This window comes from Oculina patagonica, chromosome 4 (genome assembly GCF_052425735.1).
Source record: "Oculina patagonica isolate OP01 chromosome 4, crgOcupat, whole genome shotgun sequence".
Classification (NCBI taxonomy): domain Eukaryota; kingdom Metazoa; phylum Cnidaria; class Anthozoa; order Scleractinia; family Oculinidae; genus Oculina; species Oculina patagonica.
This window is the reverse complement of record NC_135761.1, coordinates 48,502,159-48,527,496: the sequence shown is the minus strand read 5'-3', so window position 1 is coordinate 48,527,496 and position 25,338 is coordinate 48,502,159. Positions and strand designations below refer to the sequence as shown.

Below are 25,338 nucleotides of genomic sequence, written 5' to 3'. Positions count from 1 at the left end.
TGTACCCTTAATTGTTTGATGTGACAAAAACTGAACATAAGTGACAACTGTATGGGCCTTAATGGTAGTTAAAACTTTCTGTAAGGTTACTGTAGACCTTCATGGGTCAAGTTTGTAAGCTTTGAACATTTGTGCTAAACTTGATTAATAACTCCCTAGAATTCCATTTTGTGCTTAATTTCCTAATTCCCTAGCTTACAGTAACATTTAAGAGTAAAAAATTGTAAACTTGCAATCTGTCCCCCTTGACCTTTTGAAATTTGTTTTGATTCATTATCATGTTTTTAATGGCCTTCGTAGCAATTGTCGTTACACATTCATCAGCTCAACTAACAGTTGCTTTTACCCTGAACAACTTTCCTTTCTGGAGATTCAGCAAACATGCCTCTAAGTAATGGCTGGTCGTTGGTCAATGTTCATTTAATGAAAGATTTAAACAGGAAACATTTCTCCTGCCAGTCATGCTAACTGGTGACAGTTTCTGTACAAATTGTTTTGTCACAGCACACTTTTGCAGTAGGTTACTAATCACAAGAATAAATTTTGATATGCAATTCTTCAGTGGACAAGAATCGAAATAGTTCTTGAAATTACTTCAGAACTGCAATGTTTTGCACTAAGTTAACATATATTGCTGCTGCCTTAAATTGTTCAAATATAACATCTCAAATATTACATCTCAACATTAACAGTCCTTTGCACATCTTGGCAAATACTGGACTTGTTTAACTTTCCGAACAACCCCGCTAACTCGAACAAACTTCCATTTCCCTTGGATTTGACCTCACTTTTCAGTCATTTTTACTCGGTCAACTTGAACTCGGATAACACGAAAAACCCCCGCTAACTCCAACTAAATTTTGTTTCCCTTGAACAAAATTTGGGTCAAATTTACCCCGATAACTTGAATTCCGGTTCTTGCAACTCGCCATGGTTGCCCATTGATTAGAGCAACGAACAGATCAAGTATTTGACAGCCATTTTCCACTCTTATCATAAGAATGTATGGTCGTGTTAGAGTTTTTGGGAAGATAAGTTCAATTTACAATGTACTGTATACTGAAGTGCTGAAAAATCAGTAAACTATCAATTATTAACTTGAAAATTAAATATTCAATCGACCCCGATAACTCGAAACCCAGCTAACTCGAACTGTTTTTCGTTTCCCTTCAGAGTTCGAGTTACCGGGGTTCTACTGTAATGTGAATAATTTCTAAAAGGTCTACAGTGACCTTAATGAAAAGCCCAAAATTTTTTAACTGAGGTTTGTCTATTTCTTTGGTATAAAAATAGTCCTTTTTTCGCTTGTTGCCATAGGAACGCATGTTTGATCTGGTGCCGGGAATGGAGTTGACTCCCACCAACCCCATGACTCTGAAGCCACATGCACTCAAATCACCGGCACAGGTGGGAGTTTTATCCTCTTTTGTTGCAGATTTTTCATCGCATTAAAACAAAAAAAAAATTGAGAAATGAGAAAAAGAAGCAAAAGAAAAATTGAAACAATTGAACAACAAAAAAGAGGCAAAAAAAGTAACAAAGCCACAACTCAAGGTATTCAAGTCAATGAGACAGTGCCACACGTTTGACATTCAGAAAGTAGCATTAATATGTGTTAGGTGGCTTAATTTTTTCTTTCTGGTGGGGTGAGGAAGAATTTTGTTGGAAAAAGGCCTAAAAAGCCCCAATTGCTCAAGTGTAAATAAAGTATTGTATCATATCATATCGTTATTGGAAACACTATCTACAGGGAGCGGTGTTGAGCTCAGCCATCAGTATGGAATTTTTGGAGCTAGTCTTCACTGTACTGTCAGTGTTTTGCAAGGGAAACCTCTGTTTTCTCACCTTATAGCAGTGATGGAAATAATTTTGTCAGTACTCACCTTCTGGACTTAAGAACATCCAAAATATTCAATTTGTAGTCCCCAGAAGTATTGAGACTTGCCTTGGTGAGTGGGTGAGAGTTGTTTCCATACCTGAGCTAAACAAACGCACCCCATGAAGGTAAACGGTAACCTTGATTTAACACCTCAACTAAATTAAACAAGGTCTGTGGCTTAGCGAGGGTTGGTCCAGTAATAAATTGACGCCGCTGTGAGTACTTATTAATGTAACTTTTTTGTTGTTCGCCGATTTAGGTTCTTGAGGATGTGTGTCAGAAGAATCAGTGGGGAAGCCCAGTGTACACACTGCACAGCACTGTGGGACCTCAGGATATTCAGCTGTTTCTTCATAAGGTAAGCAAACAATCTGTGTTGAGCGCAGTCTGAACGATAATAATAATAATGATAATCAATTTATATAGCGCATTTTTCATATGTAATGTTCAAATGCGCTGTACACATACACAAAGGCCAGACCACAACACCGGGAACTTCGTGCCCTACTCTTTGCGAATAGTGTGTGGGTTCTTTTACGTCCCCTGTTATAAGACTGAAGATACAGGAGACGGGACCTATGGTTTATCGTCCTTTTTCCGAGAAGACTAGAATGTCTAACCATTTGCAGATGTAATTACAAAGGCAGCACATTCTCCTCAGTTATTTTAAGACCCTGAGTGTTGGTCCGGTCTGGGGTTCGAACCCACGACCTCCCGCACAGCAGTCCGGCGCTCTACCAACTGAGCTAACCAGGCAGATAATGAGAACACTCGAGAATTGTCTAGAATAATACTGTGATCAACTGTCATTCAAACGTGGCAACCTGACCTGAACGACAATGGGAACCCAAGAGTTATTGACTGTCATTCAAGTGCGGCCATATGGATAAGAGTGCATTGGTAACCATTTACACACCCGTGTTGTTGGCACCTTTTGTTCCATCCTGAGTCTTAATGAATAGAGAAGAGGGTTTTCCGTGTTCGGCCCTTTTTTCCCTGTGAAATGTAAAATGGCAATTTTAGAAGCAGTGAACTGTTATTTTCCAAAAAGGTTTTCTTCAGTGAAGCGTGAAATGCCAGTATTATCATTTTCCATGAATTGTGACAGGGCAGTTTTATTTTCCGTGAAATGTGATCTATACACCCCCCTCCCTTAACCACCCTCTTTAGTTTAACTCCTTGTTGTCTTGAACTGAGCCCCATTCTGTCGGATACCAGTGTTCATCTCTATTAATGTGTCTTCTCTGTCTTTTTTGTTTTCAAGGTGTCCATTCCTGGATTAGCCACTCAATATCAACCTCCAAAACTGTGCCGCACAGTAGAGGAAGCTAAGAGTTATGCCGCAGAATACACACTTCAACAGCTCGGTGTGCCAATAGAGGGTACGTCTAGGTAATAAATACAAGAATTCCCACAAATCAAAGTTATGGGCTCACCCAGTAATTTCTTTGATGTTATGTTTCAGTGGTGACTACCACGGCAGCAACGGATATGCCCCCAACTACTGGCACCCCAGTTCCGTCTACAGCAACCTATGCAGCCCGCCCTTTACCCCCAGGTTTGTAACTGATAATAATAATAATAATAATAATTATATAATAATAATAATAATAATAATAAAACAATAATAATTAATTGACCACTCTCCCAATGGGGCTTTTCAGGGCCAATGTGAAACAAATATTTTAAATGAACATAACATGGTTAAAAATCCCAACTGGCAGGAGGCAGACCAGTTGGCTATTTACAAGCGTGGCCGAGAAGTTGAACTCGGGACTACCGAGAACAAATCCAGCTAGTGGTCAGAACGGGAATAATTTATTCATGGTACTTTCTAAAGCATCTGAGTCCTGTGTATACACTCAAGAAAGAGTTCATTGAATTGATAATATTTGGAAGTGGAAACAGTTTTTAAATTGCATAATGCAATTAAATGGAAGTTGTAGAGATATTTTTTGATGGAAGTTATTGGTCCAGTATTTATAATGGCTGTTGAAAAGTATCAGGCCATTTTCCATAGCAGCGATTAAGAGTATTGTTAGACACAATTTTGATTTTGACATTGAGATTCAAGGAAAACAAAATTAAGTGGTTTCCCAAGGGACCAGTCATTAGGTGATTTGTTATAAAGCTAAACAAAGACTGTTACCCTCTGACATCATAAATTTTGCAATGTTGCCCGCTCGGAAACTTTGAGCAAGAAACAGTTTTATTGGTAGATGACATAATATCTCGAGGTAGCCAATGAGAGGGTGCACTTTGGGGGAAGAAATTCATCTACATAACAAGTTCTATTATTTTGTTCTCCTGGTGGTAGGAAGCCATAATTCAATCATAGCCTGTTTGATCTGAAGATAACATGCTAACCATTTGGCTACCACGTCTTGACTGTCTTACCCATTGGTCCTTTATGAAATGATTCATATATGAACTGCCAATGTATATGAAAGTGATAAATGATCGTCGCAGTGAATTTCCAATTTAAGCAATTGGATAAAGAAGCCTAAAAAAAATTCAGGGCTTCAACAGGATTCGAACCCGTGACCTCTGCGATACCTCCTACCTCATGTATCGCGGAGGTCACGGGTTCGAATCCCGTTGAAGCCCTGAATTTTTTTCAGGCTTCTTTATCCAATTACTTAAATTGGAAATTCACTGGTCCTTTATTGTTAGCAATGCTGGGATTACAAAAACAACACCTAAGGTTCAACAGTAAAAGAAGTCAATTTGTAAATGGTTGCCTGACAATTTGTTATGCTTTTGTTTTAAACAGGGGCTTACAGCCTCCCGAATTCTGGCCGTCCAATCAGTAGTGTAGATGCGGGCTCGTATCCCTCTGGTTATGTACCTATCAGCAATGCTCCAAGCAGTGTAGCGCCTGCCGCAGTGGTCGCCAAATTGCAGGGTTCATGGCCAGGAGGGGTACCGCCCAATCAGGATGGAGGAATGTACGGCAATTATGATGGATACCCTACCAGTGAGCAGACCGGCTATCCACAGAATATTTACCAACAATATTAATGCTCAAATTTCTAAAGACAAGCAATCACAGATGTGTTTTTGGTGGACAAGGCAAGCAGAACTAGTTTGATAGAATAATATTTAGAAAAAAAATATTTGTTGTGGTATTATTACTTTAAGTTTTGTTATTTGGACTTTGGAAGGTTTAGTGAGGAAAATAATGCTCAACTGGGTTTGTCGTCAAATCTGCTTTCGACAGCATGGATTTTTTTATTCGTTGGTGGGTCTCTAAAGTTTAGTTCTGTCTTTGCCTTGTAACCGAAACACATTTTGTGTGGTTTGTCTTCAATTGAATGGGATTGGGGTGGCGGCAGAATATTGTTCTGTGAACAATGTGTATGTTTTAATGTCTTATCATGTATACTGTAGATTAGTTTGAATTTTAAGAGAGGGTTACGCCAAATGTATGGTATATTTTTCTGCTGGTTAACGTGATCTTGTTTTTTTTGGTGAATGGCTAGATGTATGTTGCAATCAAATTGAAGCTGTCTGCAAATAGCAGAAAACAGCCCCAGTTTTATTATCTTAATTTTCTTTGATTGTATTAAGACCAGCTTTGTATCTGTTTTTAAAAAGAAATTGATTTTTTTCAGCAGTGCTTTAAGTCATTATGGTTTTACAGGAATTTAAGAAGAATTTCTAAGAGTCGAACAAAGCATATTTCAATATTATAAATTTATTCATACTTGCGTCTTATTCGCTATTTTATTGTCTTATTTCCATATCCATTTTAAGTCGTCAAGAACAGAGAGAGAGAGAGAGAGAAAAAAAAAGAGAAACAAGAGTTTTAGTTTATATTTTTGTTAGAGAAACTCAGATATTTATAGACAAACAGAAGGCTCCCTGTTGGTCTAAGTTAAATGGAACTGAAAAATGCTTGAGAACTGGTGTAAATACTAAGAATATCCTGCCCCTGAGGCATTTTAAACACACTCGTGTTGCATACTACAGGATTTTGTGGAAGTGGTCCTGTCCAGGCAAAAATAGTATAGCTTTCATTGAAAGAAAATGTGAATGATGGTGCAAAATCACTTAGCAGCAAGGATTTGATTTGAATTACAATCTAAGAGAGGAAAACAAGGGACAGAACCCTTTCACAATTCTGTGCAGTTATTTCACAACGCATTGTTCACCCAAGCACTTTGTATATTTTCATTGCAAGGTACCTTGCAATTGCCATTTCGTGTACAGTTCAAAGCTCTTTAAAAATGAAATAGTTCTTTTATAAAATATCTCGGAGTTTGTTTGATTCTGTTCAAAGGGCTCGAAGGATGGCTCTGGAAAAATCTTCTATTTGTTCTGGGTTTACCGTCAAACCCAAAGTGAATTGGTAGGGAACAAATATTAACTTGGAAAATGTTGGGGGAAAATCTTCTGTTATATTGTTCAAAACGTCAACGTGGATTATTTCTGTAAAACTTCGTAATGCTTGAGAGGACATGCTGCATGTTTGCAAGCATTAAGCACTGCCTTCTTTCACTGACAAAATCATATCTGTCCCGAAACATTTCGCCAAGCCTTCCTTCAAGTCCTTTGTCATACCAATCAAAACTGCAAGGTTCTGTTCTGGTGTCAAATCACTTTGTTTATAAGATGTTTATTCTAATACCGTTGTAAAACATAAAAGAAACAAAATCACCAGAGACGGGAGCGGAGTTTGAGAAGTCTTTGAAATCTCCCACTTCACGTGCCGAATTGAAGTTCCATTCAAAATGCCAACACACAGAGAGACGTCTATTTACAATTTACCAAGAAACTGCAAACGGTGCCAATTCACAGAGCCTGATTTTAGCAGGATAGTCGAATAATATACGTTTATTACATTAATTAGGTGATACAATGGTTAATTGTCTTAATGAGTTACTGTTAGGAAAATTATTGGAAAAGGAGAAAGGATGTGTACTTGTTAGGTGGGTGATGAAACTCGCGAAGAAATGATTTCTTTTCCTGGGCCAATTTTTTTCGTTTGTTTATTGGTTTTTGTCTTTAAACTACAGTTATCCCGATTGACTGCTGAAGAATTTTTCGTTAAAACTCAAATTTGAATATCGGTAGTTTTTCGTTTAATTTTAATTTCGCGAGTTTCCGCTCTGCCTAATAGAGTACAGACTTCAAGGGGATCTAGGAAGAAAACTAGCAAGATGACAAATTATAGCGACAAGTAGTTAGTTGCTTGGCTAACGGCAGTACACGCTCAGCAAGCCGTTTGTTATCCTTCAGGGTTGGTTAGGTAAATAAATCAATAATCAAATATAAATGTAGTATAATTATGAAACTGATAACGGTACAATAAGGCCACCAATAAAATCCCACACATGGTACCGGCTATTGGCTGCGTGTCTTGATTACAGGGGGGGAGGGGGAGGAAGGGGAAGATGGGGGGGGGGGGGAGGGGAGTGGGAGGGCCGGGTAGGAGGAGGGGGGAACGGAAGAAATCCTGATCCCCTTCTGTTTAAGAGGCAATCCATGTATTGCATGCTGTTGATAAGAGAAAATCGTGTACCATTTCTATTATGGCCGATTGCCTTGTCGCCGACAGCACTTCAGTCAAAAGGTAATTTCACTTTACTTCTGTCAATAACTGTCCCCATAACAAGCGAGAAATCTCCAGACAGGCAAACCTGTTTGAGGCACTAAATAGCAAAATTGCACATACTGCATGCCCTGTTCAACAGCACGCTCGCATTGGTTAAGTTGAGCTTGAATGCGGAAAATAAACTTCAGGCATTCACTCGGAAGCCGAGGGTTTAAAATAACCCAAACGGAGACTGTTCAAATTTGCAATGATTCAATTCTCGAGGATGTTTTAGCAGTAGCGAGACATGCATGAGTTAAAAGTTTGTTTCTAGCTAAAAAAAAAGTTGAAGAAGAAAAGACCGTCGGACAATTTTTTTTCTATTTTCTATGCTAGTATCAACTTACTCAAGCGTTTCTTAAATCCTCTTACCTCAGTTTAGGGATTTTGTAATGCTGCTATTCTGTTTCCTTAATCTTTGAGATGAAACCTTGCATTACATCGCCACTTTTCTCTGTACTCTCTCAAGATATTTAGCTACTAAATTTATCCAGTTACAAATTTTCCAATGCAGCGAAATTTTATTGCTATTTGTGCGCGCGATTCGAAGTGACGTCATAGTGGATAATTAAAACTGACGTCAAGCTCTCCCCAGACTCCGCTGTAGGTCAACACCAAGAACGATGCCTCTGCCCAAGTCCGATTTGAAACTCGGCGATTCATGGACTTCAGTCGTTAACGCTCAAATCAGACATTGCACCCAGGCGGACTCGATCCTGACTTCTACTGCCATATACGCCCATTGGCGCTAAGGGCAGCTTTAATATAACCTCTGAGTCAGCGCGCGCAAAAAATCTGTGCAAGCGCATCAAGGCAACTCGGCGCGGTTGGTTGAAAACACGTTTTTATTGGTAAATTACACAAATCGGTCAGCTTTAGCTCAAGTGAGCGTTTGGCTTCATCTATATTTACACATTTTATTTCAATTGTATCTTAAAGTTTTAGCTCTCGGCCCTTATCTTACCCTGTTTGCCAGCCTTTCGACTTCTTAGACTTCCTGTGGGACTTGAGAGCTAGTTAAGAATCTCCTCGCAGGGTAATAGCTTGCTTTCAACACTAACTTACAGTGGCTCGATCTCGCTTTTATACTGGAGAAACTATTTTTACCGCGTGTCTCATTTTCGTTTAGCACACAATTTTAAGTCACTTCGCAGAACTTTCTCGGTCTGAATTCATCACTCAAAGGCACCAAAGAATTGATCATAAGTTATAGAGGAGCACAACTTGAACTGTCATATGAATGGACCAGCCGCCAACTTGTACAAAAATGCGCAGAAGGCCTCTCGTGGTGGCACTAGGACAAAAACGCCACCATTTTGGATTTGAATGTTGCTTTAACGTGAAAAAACTTTTTGTTTTAAAAACAAATAAGTTACGTCCGTTTTTAGAGCCATTCGGTTGCCATCCACGCCTGTAATTTTGGCGTCTGTCTTCCTGAGAACACTGTACTTTCAGTTGGGTCGCGGAATCCTTGGTTTTGATTGCCATCAGTCTTATCTGTAGTAGCAACTGTAAATGGGTCAGAATGATAGAAAGAACAGTTCATTACCAGTGTGGAGAGCTAAAGCTTGGTTCACACGTACAACGCAAATGCCCGGGGGGTACTCCCATATATGGGCTCTATAGGTATGTGCCGCGGGATAAGGTATGGTTTTTTTTAAGTTCTCGGTCCTTAAATAGGGTACCATTTTTGCTCCTTTTGGCATTGTGTCCCCAGTGTGATCCTAAGATAGGTACCTAAATTCTATCAGCTAAAATAAACGACCATAAACGCCCAGCTAAACGAAAAATAAAAAGGGATCTCAAAACTGAACTAACCGTTCAAGTATTAGTAAAGCGATTTTATAAAGATTTGTGTTTTGCCGTGCGCGGTTGACCGTTATTTGGTTCGTCACGGAACGCTTCTCCGGCCCCTCCCCTTGAATAGGGTGTCATTTTTCGGTTTTAGGCCTTAAAAAGGGTATCAATTTTCGCTTTCTTTATCCTTAAATTGGGTCAGGGTTTAAGAACCTTCGCGGCACACCCCTATCCGAAATTTTTGGGAGTACCCCCCGGGGGCGCAAATGCAAGGGATGTAAGATACGCAGGCGCAGTTAAAGTCTTTCCGAAATAGCGGTTTTGCGCTTGCATTTGCGTTAGCAATGTTCACACTCAATGCATCCATTTTCTTGCTTACATTTGCGGTTGCCTGACGACACAGGGCCCCCAGATTTCTTCTCCATTCTCAATCTCGTCCCCAGTGGCGCTGATCCTTCTGGTCTGCGCCAGGGATCAGAACCTCTGGGCTAATCTGAAAGCCTGCCACAAAGGCGACCGAACCCTATTGGCTGTTGAAAACTTGTTCGTTTCACTACAATTTCCGGCGCATGTGCACAATCAAACCGAAACTAGAATTAACTTGTTCCGGTTTTGGATTAGCCCAGAGCTGTTGAGTTTCCCGACCGCTGGCCAAGGAGAACACAGGCTCTGAGAGCGAGATTGCTCCATTCTAACACTCCCAGGTTTCCATTCGTGTAATCCACCCTTAATTATTATTCACCTGTTTGTGTTTGTGGAGTGGTTTGTCTTCTGTCAGCATCATGTCTGTTGGTAAGTTGCGCTTGTTCGTTGGGAGACGTAGAATTCCGCATACACAACGTACTAACTATAGCTCCTTTAACCTATTGAGGCAATGAAGAAATACGTTACTAGGCATGGTAAAATTTTTTATTATAAATAATACCAGCAGCCATTATCCTGAGTGAACAAGGTTTAAATAACACCGACTTGTGATCGAGATTGAAAAAAAATATATTTCATTTGGGGGATCGTCTCTCTAGTGTTAACTATGTAATTTGAATCGTCACGCAATGCCGCTTTTAACTGGAAGTATTGTGTGACGAACAACATAAAGTCTGCAAAGGATATTATATGTGGTAGATCCGGTGAAAGAACAACCTTATTTTTTGTGCCTCTTGGTACACCCCAGTGTAATTAAGTCTTTATTTCCCATGCAGTTTAAATTTTTAAAAATCTTGCACAGTGGGCCGTTACGATTTCGCGAGGAATTTACCTCTACAGATAGGCATGAATAGATTGTGCTAGTAAATTCAGGAAAAGTTGCTTCACAATATACCCAAAAGTTGCTCTAAGGTTGCTCAAATATCCAAAAGTTGCTACCAAAATTTAGAAAAGTTGCTTGCTCTAGAGTCGTTTTGTTTTAGATAAATACTCAAAACGTGTTTGTTTGTTTGTTGCCATTTAAACATTTTCATTATATATTCTTACAATCATTAAAAGAGGCCAAAAAGCCATTGTTATATGAGAAATATAAATATTTTGTTGTAATCAATATACTCTTTAAACTTCAATAATAGATAAAAAATGAAAAATAAAAAAATATATATAAAATAAAAGATAAAAAATGATAAAAATCCTTCGAAATGAAACGACCGTTTATGGTTTGAATCGGTTTTATATCAATTTGTTGCTCAAAAGTTGCCAAGGAAGGCAAAAGTTGCCCTAGGTTGCTGGTACTACAAAAAGTTGCTCAAAAGTTGCCGAGCACAATCTATTTATGCCTATCTACAGACACTGACACTGAAAATGAAAAAAACTCACCGTATCGTCAAGAATGCAGAAATTGATGAAGATAAAAAATCCTTGCAAACTGTTCAAGATAGTAAAAACGTAATGAAACACAACAGTAGATGAAATGAAAGTGAGGAGGCCGAACGACCACGTGACACCCAGAACTGGCAGCAGCATCGCAGAGCGTCTGAGCCACGCCTTCACGTGCTTGACACGTGTCATGTTTTCTTTGAACTTTGTAACTCTGTTTATTCGGCGCAGCAAGAAAATAAACAAAACTGTGTTGATCTGAAAAACAGATAAAGAAATTAGTTGTTTTTGGTCTAATTGCTCAAAACAGTTAGTCTTAATTGACGTACTAGTTCACAAATTCGAAAACGTTTATAACAAAGGTTTCTTCCAATGATAATTTCTTGAAATCTGTTTTCAATCTCTGGTCCACAATTAGGTTTTTGTAGGAACGCTACCAGATTGGTCAATAAAAGTGACGTTATCTACTGCTTGGTTTTCGACTGACTGGTTTTTCGCGCTGTCTTGTGAGAAAAAGCTTGGCATATTAAAAGTGTTTGCTTCCAAGGTTAGTTTGTTGCTTGACTAAACTCGGATATATTTGTTTTTGCTAGCGAGGTTTCCAATGCATTATTCCGGTTTAGACATGTACCAAGACATCAGTGACTGGTCAAAACACTGATCACTATAAACTTTGTTAGGCTTTCGTTTATTTTCGTTTTCAATTTCCTTATCAATTTTAAACGCCATTTATTGGAATCCATAGACTTAGACTTTCTAGACTTTCTTTACTAACTGTGAACAAAACTGTAATATAGGCTCTGTCTACATTAATCCGGATAAATTTGAAAGCGGAGAAATTTATAAACGCCGTATAAAATGTTTTCCGTCCACATTAACCCGGATTAATTTGAAAACGAAACGCTTCATAGCACACAGCGTTGCAACGCATGCACAGAGCTATTCAAAATTAAACCTTTTGTTTTGACAGAGATCACAAGACTATTTGATGTCAGCGTTTTCGAAAAGCTCCGTTTTCGCCTGTTTTCGCCGACCACACTAGTGCGTTTTCAAATTTATCCACTTTGGAGAACGTTTTTTCGAAAAGCTCCGTTTTCGGTGACCGAAAACGTCGTTTCAATGTGGACGGTTGGCCTATCCGGAGAAAAAAAGATGCATTTTCAAATTTACCCGGGTAAGTGTGGACGGGGCCATACAGTGAAACACTGCATTACAAGTAGGCACAAAATACATAATCTGCACCTTGTGCCCGAAATTGCCTCACGTTTATAAAATTATTGTTATGCAAACACGAGAAGTCAGTTGAAGATCTATGTTATAAACAATAGAGCTTACTCACAAATACGATTATCGCCACTGGAGCAACAAACGCCCAGTAAATGATCCCGTGCTCCAATGTTAGCCAGCAGTTGTCCGCTGCGTAAGTCTGGGTACGAGTTACTACTAAGGAAACGGCCACTATTGGTAGAGGGAAACCTGGAACGAACAAAAATGTAAAAAAACTAAAGGCCAATGCGTATTTGAGGACGTAGACAAAGTTTTTAGTTTCTAAAGATAAGCTTTTGTGCTGCGTCGGCGGACAAGATAGAACACTTAAAGGGGAAGTATCACGAGAAGTCTCCTAAGTTTTTGTGTAAACTGTGATAGAATTATGAGGGTGCACTCAGTGATCAACAGAATCAGATAACCTTTGAACAACAAAAGGAAGGCATTAATTCATTCCAAGTTGTGAATAAACGTAATCAGTGGTTTTTAAGAGATTTTCTTCCAAGTAACACTGTCAAACTTGAAAACTTTGGGCCAACTTTTCTAAGCTTTAGGCCACTACTGTCCTATCCGTCCGTACCCAAACCACCTATTAAAAACTTTCATGACAATCAAGGCCGTAACTAGCAAGAGCCAAGACGAGGCACTTGCCTCGTCTAGATTTGTACCCAAAATTTAAAAAATAGGTTTTGTTGGGAAAATAATCCCCAGTTAAACAAGATTATTTTCTCCCAATACTGAGATACCTCATAAAAAATGTCTCTGAAAGAGTTTCAGAGCTCAGAGCTTCTAGATTTCAAAATTTTCTGAAGGGCATGCCCCCAGAACCCCCTCGCAAGATCTTGCCTCGTCCATGGCAACAGCCATGACAATTGCAGTACGTTTAAGCAAAGCCAGACCATTGTTAGTGGATTTCTAAGATTTCCAATTATGGCCAACACATTTTCGAGTAGCACTAAATCATGGTGACACTATCCCTTTAATTGATAATCTACTGGAAGTTGATAAAGGTTAATAAACCGCAGTAACGAGTTTTAGAGCGGTTTTCACTTGAGTGTCGAAAGTAAATTGCGTTTGCTTTGGTTTTGCATTACTAAGCTTAGTGATTGGCTTAAAAATCTCGCGCCACTTTCTCAGCCAATCAGAACCAAAACCAAAACCAATCGTGACTCGCTCGCGCACGTTTTCCCGCGCTTCGTGCCAACTACATGTATTTGCTTCAAGTTTTGATTGGTTTACTGGATTGTCTGCGTCCTTTTGTGATTGGCTAGAGTAATTCAGTTTGGTTTTGGTTTTACGACACTCAATTGAAAACTGCTCTAAAGCTGATGTTTTGAGTGTTATCCCTTCAACAGAGCAAAGTGCGAAATCGTCGGAAGGACTAAAGCTCGAAACGTCACTTTTTAAATTTTGCTACGGCGATTTATTAACCTTTTTTCTTCTTCCATTTGATAACCAGGTGACTGTTTGAAGATACAAAGATGAAACGTTTTCTCTTACCCCATCCTAAAGCGTAAAAGAATTTCATCTTTGGTTTGAGCTTTTCTTTCAGTTCAACTTTTATGATCAGGAAGTAGAAGATAACTCCATGACATAACATCCACGAGAAAACACACAGCAAGAAATAATGAAGTGACGCGGCGGTGACTGTACAAAATACCTGCAGAAAAAAAGGAAGCTTGTTACATGTGACGGAAGCAACAAATTAATGGCGCGGTGTTTTAATGGTTGGTGTTTTCGACTCTGAACTGTTCGAGTCCTGGAGCCCGTTTCTCGAAAGCCCCAGAAACCTTTCAGGTCCGCAGAGCCATTTTTAATTATTTGTATGCGCTTTATACACGAGCGTTTGGCGCGGATAGGGAGGGCAACATCATCCCGCTTAATGACTCTAATAAATTAATTGCTTGATCGTACCTGAAAACAGAGATATATATAGGCCTGAAACTTTGTATGAAGGAAACCTCTGTTCATATTAAAAAAATATGCGAATATAACAGCTCTGTAATCATAAGGTTTGGCCGGGATTTTGCTCTGGCTTTCCGGGTGCAAAAAAGTTTCGGGATCTTCAGGACACGGTGCCCTGGCAGGTTAGTGCGTTTTGTTCTCGGGCCAGACGCTGCTATCACAGTGCCTCTCTCCCAGTCCTGGGCCGGGTTGTTCGAAAGGCGATTAACGCTAACCCAGGATTAAAAGATGATCGAGGTTTTAATTTCTCTTGTTAAGAAGGGTTTCCATAGCTAATGTTTTGTGAAGTTTGAGATTGGTCCACGTCAAAACTGGGGGAGAGATAATATAAACAGAAAGCCTCAAAGAAATGTTAAAAAATTGAACCAAATTTCACGCTAATCCTGGATTAGCTTAATCGTGCTTTGAACAACCGGGCCCAGGTGTATAAATAGATAAAGCCAAACCATAAGGGTGACCAAAAAACGCTTGATAGACTACCATCCTATCCAGGGAAAAAACGCAATATTTCATGCCACTTCATGTAACATAAACCGACGACAAGCTCAAAATGAGATAACCTTCTCGATTACCTTATGCTTTTGTGCGTAATCAGCGATAATGATCAAAACAGAAGACGCGGCAATAGCAAGGCACAAGTGAAGTAGCATCGTAACCCGAACGCTCTTCACTTGTTTCCAACACAACCGGATCAATACAAAGGTCAGCAGTAGAAACAGCAGCGAGCATGCGCAACCAGCGGTGGAAATGTACTTGAGGTAGGGCTGATGATGAGCTTCTACCTAAAAAAGAATATACGTAAAAAAGGGTATTTGAGATTATACAGCAAAAACCCTGTCAGGAATTTTAAGTCTTAAAAGACACCTTGCGTGTACATGGCAGATACTTTCCAACGCAGAAGTTCTTATGGCGCGTCACGCAGTCAATCGAGGATTGCGTGACTCACACCCTCCCCCTCAAAAAAGAATGCTTTCGTAGGAGCTGCATGACAAGTGAAACAACAAGGAAAAACCGCGATGAGGGGACATTGTGTTGCATTATGAAATTCTCAACTGACATGTTAAAAGAAAAGGAGGGCAGTTAGAAAGGAGGCGTAGTGTTTTGAGACTGAAAGGATTGCAAATATTTACTTACGCAAAGATCTTCTTACCGGTTTGTTATTCATTAAAACCGCGAAGATCGTCAAGTGATCACATTCGCACGTAGTTACGCGCGCGTTTGACTCGACCTCCACGCGCACGCAGCCACGTGTAAGCCATGTCCGTTGTGATAGTCCAATTTCCCAGAACACGCACTCTTCAGTCAAGTCATCGGTCTGTAAATAATACAAATGAACACTAATAAGTTTTTGGACGGTTAAGCAGTTGACTGACTGAATGACTGACTGACTCAATGACTGACTGACTGACGACTGACTGACTGACCGACCGACTGGCTGGCTGGCTGGCTGACTGACTGACTGACTGGCTGACTGGCTGGCTGGCTGGCTGGCTGACTGACTGACTGACTGGCTGAATGAATGACTGACTGACTGACCGACTGACAGACTGACTGACTGACTGACTGACTGACTGACTGACTGACTGACTGATCGGCTGACGGACTGACTGACTGGCTGAATGACTGACTGACTGACCGACTGACTGACTGACTGACTGACTGACTGACGGGACTGATTGACTGAATGACTGACTGACTGACCGACCGACTGGCTGGCTGGCTGGCTGACTGGCTGACTGACTGACTGGCTGGCTGGCTGGCTGGCTGGCTGGCTGGCTGGCTGGCTGGCTGGCTGACTGACTGACTGACTGGCTGAATGAATGACTGACTGACTGACCGACTGACAGACTGACTGACTGACTGACTGACTGACTGACTGACTGACTGATCGGCTGACGGACTGACTGACTGGCTGAATGACTGACTGACTGACCGACTGACTGACTGACTGACTGACTGACTGACGGGACTGATTGACTGAATGACTGACTGACTGACTGACGACTGACTGACCGACCGACTGGCTGGATGACTGACTGATCGGCTGACGGACTAACTGACTGGCTGAATGAGTGACTGACTGACCGACTGACTGACTGACTGACTGACAGGACTGATTGACTGAATGACTGACTGACTGAATGACTGATTGACTGACTGACTGACTGACCGACCGACCGACTGACTGACTGACCGACCGACCGACCGACCGACCGACCGACTGCCTGACCGACTGACTGACTCACTGACTGACTGACTGAATGACTAAATGGCTGACTGACTGACTGACCGACTGACGGGACTGACTGACTGACAGACTATACTAAAAAGAACAAATTGTGTATCGCCATACAGCTACGATTTTAATAAACTACATGACTGACTGTGACTGACCAATTAACTGACTGTGACTGACTAATTAACTGACTGTGACTGACTAATTGACTGACAGGCTGGCGGACTGATTGACTGGATGATTGACTGGCTGGCGGGCTAACCGGCTTACTGGCTGGCTGTGACTGACTGACTGACTGACAATTAAAACGTTTTCAGCAGTAGTTTACTATTAGATATGTCCTATAGATTCTTGAATGGTGTTTTATTAAGGACTTTTTTTAAAAACAAAGCACGTGATCTATATTATAAAACAAATCAAAAAGCGCACGTGATAAAAGCACGAACTTCTACTTTGACTAATTATTACCATGTACTCTCAACTGACTGACTGACCACGAATGCGACTGCTATGCTACCAAACACAAAATGACGAGCACCTTGTTGGTTTGATTGAAAACAAGTTTAACTGGCTTTTCCAGTGGACTTTTGGGGCGGGGAAGGATCGTGGCGGAAATAATATTTGAACCACTTGTCCTTAGACCTCTGCTCTGGTCGTTACCAGATCCCTCGCTTTGAAGTCTGAAAACCTTGTGAAGTGTTCTGTAAACAATGGTCGATACTCGACTTGAAGAAGAGTCCGAGAACACAAGATCAGGAACGAACAGGGCTGCACCATAATGAGAGAAGTCAATGTTGAGCTGAAAATTGAAAATAAATGGAGTCACGATGAGAAAATCAACATCAATTTTCAGAGAACTTAGGCACATTATTTCAGTTAGGTAAAAAGGAGAAGTGTTAAGTTAGCTAGTTACTTTTCATCATATTTTGCTAGATTTTCGAACATTCGCAATTATTCCACAAGGCAAAGAATGAGGCTATCCCTACCAAACGTTAAACAAAGTTTTGGAAATGGACCTTTCTTTTTACTGGCGCAAAACTTTTTAATAAACTCCCTTTAAACATTGTGAAGAGTGAAAACATTCAAACGTTCTGCCGCCGAGCAAGACATTTCCTTTTAACATAATTTTGACATTTTATTATTATTTTAGGCTTTAAATGCGATTTTGTATTGTAATTTTAGGCTTTTAATGTAGTTCTAAATTCTAGTATTGTGATTTTATTAGGCTTTTTAAATGTAAATAGTTCATTAAAAATTCTTTGATGTAATTTATTTTTTTAAGATACAGGGTCCCTGTAGAGACCAGCCTTAGAGCTGAATGGGCCACCCTGTGTTAATAAAGTTTTACTTTACTTTACTTTACTAAACATAGGCGACAAAAAGCGGGGGGTGGGGGTTGTTGGTTGACCTGCCACGGAGAAGCATCATATCCAGACTAGGGGAATTGGTACCCCTGGGATACTCGGGTACTCCCTATAGTGAACTAAACCGAGGACCTCCATGTATGAAATATTTTTAGGTACTCCGACCCAGAAAACAATTGTTAAACATTAAACTTATGACTCACCATTTGTCTTGAGTTTAAACGATCCACTCTAAAACCGATGTTCTTCGATTGTATGACCAACGTAGTCGAGTTATCAGAACCTTTAAGCTGACTGCTAACTTGGGAGCCAAAGTCATCCATTGTCTTTAGAAGGTCGTCAGTGATGTTTTCGCGAGTCTAGAGGATTAAAATCAAGCTTTCTTACTTCAGCAGTTAAATTAAACGCAGGGCAACAAAAAAAGTTTCTTTCTTTTATCAATTCCTCCCACTAATTTGTATTGTAATGCTATCGTATTTTATTAACAACAAATATTTAAAGTTAAATGTTTTTTTTAATTTATTATATTAGATCGCATAATTTCCGAACTGACAGTCTTAACATTAATTAAAAACGAGACCAGAAATTTATGACGAAAGAATGAAACAAACAAACGAAAGAAAAAACGAAAGAGAAAATGGACGAATGAATCAGAAGGAACGAACGAACGAACAAACGAATGAATGAATAAATGAATGAATGATTTTTCCTTTAATAAGTTATCACTTGAATCGACTATTCTTAAGACCTTCAAAACTAGAGCGATTTTCATCCGAGTGCCGAAAGTATATTTGCTTTTGCTTTAATCGTGATTGTTTCAAAATACTCGCGCCCCTTCAAAACCAATCGTGAATCGCTCGCACACGTTTTCCCGCGCTTCGTGCCGGCTACACGTATTTGCTTTGAGTTTTGATTGGTTCACTGGATTGTCAGTGTCCTTTGTGATTGGTCAGAGTAATTACTTTGGTTTTGGTTGCTCGACACTCAATTGAAAACCGCTCTATATTATTAGAAGTCCGTAAAACACTACCTCTTGAACTAGCAGCCACGTATTAGAATTTTCATCCTCCAATAAATTACTTGCTACTTCTACAATGTTTTGTTGGTCAACAGATGTGTTAATAACGTTATTGTTTGCCTCGGAGTTATGCGTCACAAGTTGAACAAGCACGTTCAAAGAAGTCGACAGCTCATCAGCATTTAGTTTGAGATCGTTTCCAGGCTTCGTTAAGTTGGCGAGTTCTTTAATGACCGCGCTGACGTTAGTGGAGTGGTCGCCATTTAAAAGAGCCACAACCTGGGTGCGAATTTTAATAAACAATATATTATCACAAGGCGGATAAAAATTAAATAAAATGCAACGGAAGGTCCAACGTTGTCGGCATATTAGTACATGTTTGCTAGGGGCCTAGTCAGCCCCATCAGCTTCGAGATTAAATAAATTTAATTGATTGATAGATTATTAATGAAGGCAGGGCGTGCTTCTCGGGAAGCAACGAAATAAAGGGGGTGGACGCGAAAGGCTTTCCTCCCTTCTCAAATTCTATTTGCCCACCCCTCCCCCCTCCTTCGTCCCAACATGTGCTCCTATGGCTGTTCCTGAGCTTACTGTTCATGTAGCAATTACACGGTAAGACGATTAGAATCTAAAGAAACATTTGTGCCGTGTCAGTAAATAAAACTAAAAACATAAAAAGTTAACCATCTCCTTGAAGTTAAATACGTAAGTTAACCGCCGTAGAAAAATTCGGAAAATGGAAGTTTTCGAGCGTTCGAGCTCCATCGACAACATCTTCTTACACCGTTAAATCATTGAGGGGAAACCCGAAAATGAGAGAAAAGTTTGTTGTTAATGTGTAAAGAGGCCTATAAACAAGTACGAGATATCGAATTCATCGCACTCAGAGAGATAAAGTTTTCAACAAACCAACAACTTAAAATTGTAAACATTTGAAACTGAACGCCAATGAAGTACGAAACAACGACTTTAAAAGAGGATCATGAAGGGGGGGGGGGGGGGGGGGTTAAAATTCGATTTCCCACCTCAGATCTTGCCCGAATCTCATTTCCCAGCCTATTGTTTTCCTGATTTTTCAAATCCCAGCTTTTGTTTGTGGTTTCCAGTCCCAGTACTAGTGACCCAAAGCCCATTTTCCCAATGGAAATTTGCCAAAACCGCAGTTCCCATTTCACCTCTTCAGGTCCCTCTTTAAAACATAAATATAAAAGAAACGACGATCAGTGCCATGGGGAAAGTCCTCCCCCCGCTCCCGGGAAGATAATGGCTGCGACTAAGACCTCTTGAATAGAAATTAATTATAGTTCATACCTGTCGTTGTAGACCAGAAATTCTGTTTGAATTTGGCGAGGGAATATTTGTAGGTGTTGGTGCTGCTTCCGGTGTATATGAAATAGTCCTCGTTTGATTGCTGTTAATGTTCAATGTAACACTTCGTAATGTAACGCTACTCGTTGTAACGCTGCTCGGTGTAACGCTCATCGATGTAACGCTGTTCAAAGTAATGCTACTTGATGTTGCGCTGATTGGGGTAACAGTATTGCCGTGACTCGATGTAACGCTCATCATAGAAAGTCCACTCGTTGTCGTGCTACTCGGAGGATCCTCTCCTGTTTAAAAACAAATCAGATCGCAGTGAGTAATCATACCGTACGTAACAAATCAAAATTGAAAAGTGTGCTCCCCAGAAAGCTACTAGGGTAGAAAAACTAAAAGAAAGGACTCGTGTCCAATTTTCGCGCAGTCATTTTGGGTTAGGGAGTTTGGGTTAGAGTTTGTTGCCTTTGGGGTGCGGCTCTTGCCCGGGGGGGGGGGGGGGGGGGAGGGCACTCCCATATATGAGGTATATATGTATGTACCACCGTGAAGGGTATAATAATTTTCAAGCAGTTTAGTCTGGAATAGGGTAGAAAAATCTCAGAGAGTTTTGGTATAGAATATGGTATCATTTTCCGTGAAACTGATCATTGTTCAGTATAGGAATAATACCTCGGAAGATAAAGAGATTTTTTCCTAAACGTAAATAAAATCATCGCGGATCGTTGTTGATAGATGGTTTTCCATTTGAAGCACTTATTATAATAGTGATACAGTGCTACAAAACAAGCCTGAGATAGGGTAGAGATTGTCGGTGACTGGTTTAGCAAAGGGTTGCAAATTCAGCTGAACATATACAGAGTGCCCCCCCCCCCCGGGGGGGTAGACAGTATTAGCTCACCTATGACCGAAAACCGTGTAGTATTTGTGCTTAAAAAGCCGTCCGCTTGAACTGTACACGTGTAAGTGCCAGCGTCTTTTTGTCTCACATGTGCAAGCAGTAAGGTACCATTTGCTATCGTGTTCAATCGCGGATCAACATCTGGTATTGTCACATCATCTTTGACCCAAGACAAATTCACATTGCCTTGAAGCGAGCGTAAATCTCTGTCAGTACACCATAGCACAAGGGTATCACCATTGTAAACACTGAACGATCTGACGGTGTCGAGAATGATTCCCCCGAAAACTGTGGAGATGTAAAGGATTAGATAACTAAATCACTTGGCCAGGCAAGGGGGGCAGGCAATTGCTTAAATGGCCAGTCTGACGGCTCATCATTATAACTCCAGTGTTTTCTAGCATGGAATTCTGATTCAATAACAACAATAACAAGCTCTATTTGCATAACTGAATAGGAATTTGGTAGTATTGCAAAAACTTCTTAATTTAATTGCATATTATATCATTAATTAAGATATCTAGTAAAGTAGAAAATAACATAACAAAAAACAAAATGAATGAATTACTAACAATAATTGTTCATTTAACTATTCGAAGTGGTGATAATTATAACGAGATTGTCTGCCGAGATAAATGAAATTCGCTTAATGTTTACAGTGGAATTCATAAGATGTGATAATAGTGTTTCGCGTGGTAGTAGTCGTAGTAATGTGACTTTGGATTCTATATTAGCCTGAAGAATATGTCTCGTACCTGAGAATAAGCTGGGCAATCTAACAAAAAGTGAGTTTCATCTTCGATTTTGTTGCAATTGCAGAAGTTGCATAGTCTTTCATTGCGAGGTATATTGTCTTATCTACTTGTTTCGATCCTAAGTTTGTTAAAGCTTATTCTTACTATTCATCGCAAGTTAGCTCAGTTATCCCACACACCAGATATTCGTTATGTTTTTCCAAGCAAATCGCCGTTATCTATTTATACACCTGGGTGGAGATCTAGAGAGCTGGGCATTGTACTGTCAGGATTAAGTGCGCTTGCTCAAGGAAACAACACAAAACTTCAGATCTGTCCAAACGGAGTGGTAACTGTGCATAGTTTGACTGCCTTGAAATGGCGTTTTTGCCAACTTCCGCGCGCTTGTGAGTAAGCTTGCGCGTCTGTTTGCCCTGTCTGTTTGGCCAAAAACTCAGCGGGTTCGTTGCCTCTCCGCTTGACCAGGCCTTGAATTAGCTTAGTTCTGAAATCGGCACTTAAGAGACGAGTTGTCGTCAAAAAAAAGCAATAACAATAGAAACACATAAAACAAAATGACCCTCTCCTTCAGACTCATAATCGCCGCCCGCCCTCTTGATAAATTATGAGCCCGTCCTAAATAAAGCCAAAATGACCTAAAACAAGGAAGCTTCGGATAAAAATAACTTCTGTATATTGTAAACAGTTTTTCACCAATTCCGATAAAATTTAATTTATGATAAGGCAATGCTCCATATGTTTAGACAGCAATGAAATTGTTGTGGCTATAAAGTTAATTTGCATGTTAAAGGTCCTGGAAGTCCATCAGAGAGCACGCATAACAATTTTTCATGAAGAATTCATAAACCTTTTCTCAGTAACGACATTGCTGTTCGCCGGCTTATTTCTGTGCATGGAGCCTTGTTTGGAGACAAAAAACGTCTGCAGACACTCTTAAATTCACACGTAATAAAAGCTAAAAATACTGTTTCAATTACTTTACTTCCGTTGCGTCAGATAATTACGCATCACAGCGAAATATTGATGCCTTAAAAGATATTTCAATATTAAATTACGGGTGCTTAAAAGTCGGTCGCTGAAGAACGGCCAACTCACACAATTGAATGATAGCTTTGAGCTTTATTTTATAATTAGTGCTACGATTACTAACACATTTTTTACAAAAAACGTAACATTTAAAAGTGTAGTGGACAAACAGTATAAAAGTGTAAAACTGTTCTTTTTCTTGTTGATTAATGGTCACCACCTCCCATGTAGAAAAGGAGGGAGCAACGCAGAAGAGCTTTAAACGTAAAATTTACGGTATCTTAGCTGCTTAATACTTTGCCTCACTAAATTCGCTAGCTGATACTTGAGAAAAATACATGCTGGCATAATGAGCGAAAAGCATTGCATAATAGATTAACCGTAACCTGGATGCTATTTCGATTTAACGTAGGAAAAGTTTTCTAGCTGAAATTAAAGCCAAAAGTATAGCGAGCTGTCGGATGCCTTACTGCAGTCTTTGAGGTAAATAAAAGAGCAAATTGATCTATTTTATCATCTATTTTTTAGCCTTCGTAGGCGGCAGTAAAGAAGCCAAAAGTTCTCTGTACATTTTTACTTTCTAACTGAGTAATGTTTTTATAGTTTTAATCGAAAAGCATTCACTGAGCATTACATCTATACCTGCAAGAAGGGGACGCAGACACGTAGTCGGGGTAGGGAGGGGGATTCTTAAGAAAGAACCAATCTAGCTTACTATCAAGTTTTACTGACAAAAATAGCTCTTACTTTCTAGAACTGCTGGGGGTGATTCATCAAAACATACTTCTCTAATTTGAAATTACCAAAGATATATAGAAATCATCGAAGAGGTCCTTAGTATTTATTTCTCAGAGATTACAACTTACCAATAATGGTGGCTACATGTAGTAAAGATAAAATTACAACATGTTCATACACAAGAAAATTTACAAGGGACATGTTGCGAGGTCACGTCCCTCGGTTTGACAATGGATCGTTCAAAACGTGCCTGAGGCATTGCTGATATGAGAATTGTGGGTAATTTAAGGCCATTAACGACAACGTCTTTGGGCGATTTAGAAAACGTTTTATCCCCGTTATTTCCAAAGAACCATTATCTTTTACGATTGCTTTTAATGATCAAATCTGAGCGAGGTGAATGTTAAATGTTTTTTGAGCCTATTAGGCCGTTTTGAAAGCAAGAAACCGAAAAGAAAACGAAAAAGCGTATACAAATTAATTTTATAACAAACACATTAGGGGAACTGAATAATTCATGGCGTGAGCATAAGCTAATATATTGTAACTTACATCGTAACATTTCGATCTCTCAGATATAATTATTAACGTAAAAGACGATAGAGTATCAGTGAATGAAAGACAGCATTTTTAAAGAAAGTAAGTTACCAGAATTTCACTTAAAAATAAAAGTTTACGAGGTAAAGTTTGAGTTTTGAGTGGAAATTAGCCTTTCTCATAAAAATTCAAGTTGCTTTTGTCATGCATTGAAGATTACCATTTTCTCTTGAGATTACATAACCTTTCTTCGGGGTGTTGAAAAACGAAAGATGGAAGAAACACAACTTTTCTAAATAAGGTAATGCCTTTCCCGATTTTTTTTTTTAAAGAATTAACCCCTCTCTTGCTCAATTCATTATTTTTTTGCTATCTTTTACCTTGATAAACACATTAATGATCTTCATCGGGCAAGTTTATCAAAGCTACATTCACAGTACCTTGACGCTGTAGAACGCACGTCAAAATGAACACCGCAATAGCCAGCATCTTGTGTGTGGACGGACAAAAAACGTCGAAAATTAAACACAAACTCTTCTTGTTTGTTCGGGTTTTTTTACGCCGGCGTTGTCCAACAGGTTGTCTAAAGAGATAAACTCTACTTTTAAAGTCGTCACATCTTGCGGCGCGATATAGTACAAACAGCAAGTCTGGCTAACTACGCTGCGTGCAGGCCCATATTTTAAATTAAGGGAGACATTGTTCAAATATTGGACTCGACGCTGTCAAGGAAAAGGAAAAGAAATAAATTAATGCTTGTGCAGCTTGCAACAGTTGACAAAGTCATTTACGTGTTTGGTGTTAACGGCAGAGTACCAACAATATAAATCAGCAGAAAGCGTACGTATTTTAATGGGCTGTCGAACTACTAGGCGTTACGTGAGTAAATAAACGAAAACAATACCAATCAGTGATAATCATAAACGGAGTGCAAAAACGGTGAAAAAATAACAATAAAAAACACCCGACAGCTACTGGCGTAACCATCACTCTATTTTTGAAGCGTTGTGGGTTTTCCCACTTGAAATCTACAAAGCAATATATTTTTGTTGGTTTATTTGCGAGGATGATTCCTTTTTAGGTCTGAAGTCGAGAAATTAAACAGCAATAAATACTTCAAATACATGTCAACAAAAAGTG

The 25,338-nt window shown here is 39.6% G+C and overlaps 2 protein-coding genes and 1 long non-coding RNA gene across 5 annotated transcripts in view; 1 reads left to right on the top strand and 2 right to left on the bottom strand.

Annotated features, from left to right (window-relative positions):
* Positions 1–7,226, top strand: part of LOC144650358 (APOBEC1 complementation factor-like) — a 15,383-nt gene extending 8,157 nt beyond the window's left edge. Inside the window, exons 5-9 of one of the 3 annotated variants that reach the window (XM_078510012.1) lie at positions 1,318–1,407; positions 2,139–2,237; positions 3,144–3,261; positions 3,345–3,437; positions 4,653–7,226. In XM_078510012.1, coding sequence (XP_078366138.1) covers positions 1,318–1,407; positions 2,139–2,237; positions 3,144–3,261; positions 3,345–3,437; positions 4,653–4,900 — 648 coding nt within the window. In that variant the 3' untranslated portion in view covers positions 4,901–7,226. Of the gene's footprint in view, positions 1–1,317; positions 1,408–2,138; positions 2,238–3,143; positions 3,272–3,344; positions 3,438–4,652 lie in introns of all 3 variants that reach the window. The other 2 variants (XM_078510015.1, XM_078510013.1) reach the window with 2 other exon arrangements.
* LOC144650359 (uncharacterized) lies at positions 1,420–8,144 on the bottom strand. The gene is made up of 3 exons (XR_013570100.1): positions 7,848–8,144; positions 2,631–2,875; positions 1,420–2,266 (listed from the first exon to the last, which is right to left on the bottom strand). It is a non-coding gene; the product is annotated as an uncharacterized LOC144650359 (long non-coding RNA).
* Positions 8,145–8,299: 155 nt separating this feature from the next.
* Positions 8,300–24,835, bottom strand: LOC144652524 (adhesion G protein-coupled receptor E3-like). The gene is made up of 13 exons (XM_078512554.1): positions 24,639–24,835; positions 21,143–21,430; positions 20,236–20,534; positions 18,937–19,203; positions 18,110–18,265; positions 17,081–17,341; positions 15,457–15,621; positions 14,879–15,088; positions 13,842–14,001; positions 12,415–12,551; positions 11,076–11,333; positions 10,015–10,135; positions 8,300–8,984 (listed from the first exon to the last, which is right to left on the bottom strand). The coding sequence occupies exons 1-13, from the start codon at positions 24,685–24,687 to the stop codon at positions 8,860–8,862; spliced, it is 2,496 nt and encodes an 831-aa protein (XP_078368680.1). The 5' UTR covers positions 24,688–24,835; the 3' UTR covers positions 8,300–8,859.
* Positions 24,836–25,338: the final 503 nt, after the last annotated feature.

What these genes read in the sequence shown, in the direction of transcription:
- LOC144652524 (XM_078512554.1), bottom strand. Translation starts at nt 24,687, where the DNA reads ATGCTGGCTATTGCGGTGTTCATTTTGACGTGCGTTCTACAGCGTCAA. An exon ending in GTTTAAACTCAAGACAAATG is followed by an intron (nt 17,342 to 18,109) that starts GTGAGTCATAAG and finishes TTCAATTTTCAG; the next exon opens with CTCAACATTGACTTCTCTCA. An exon ending in ATTACGCACAAAAGCATAAG is followed by an intron (nt 14,002 to 14,878) that starts GTAATCGAGAAG and finishes TTTTTTCTGCAG; the next exon opens with GTATTTTGTACAGTCACCGC.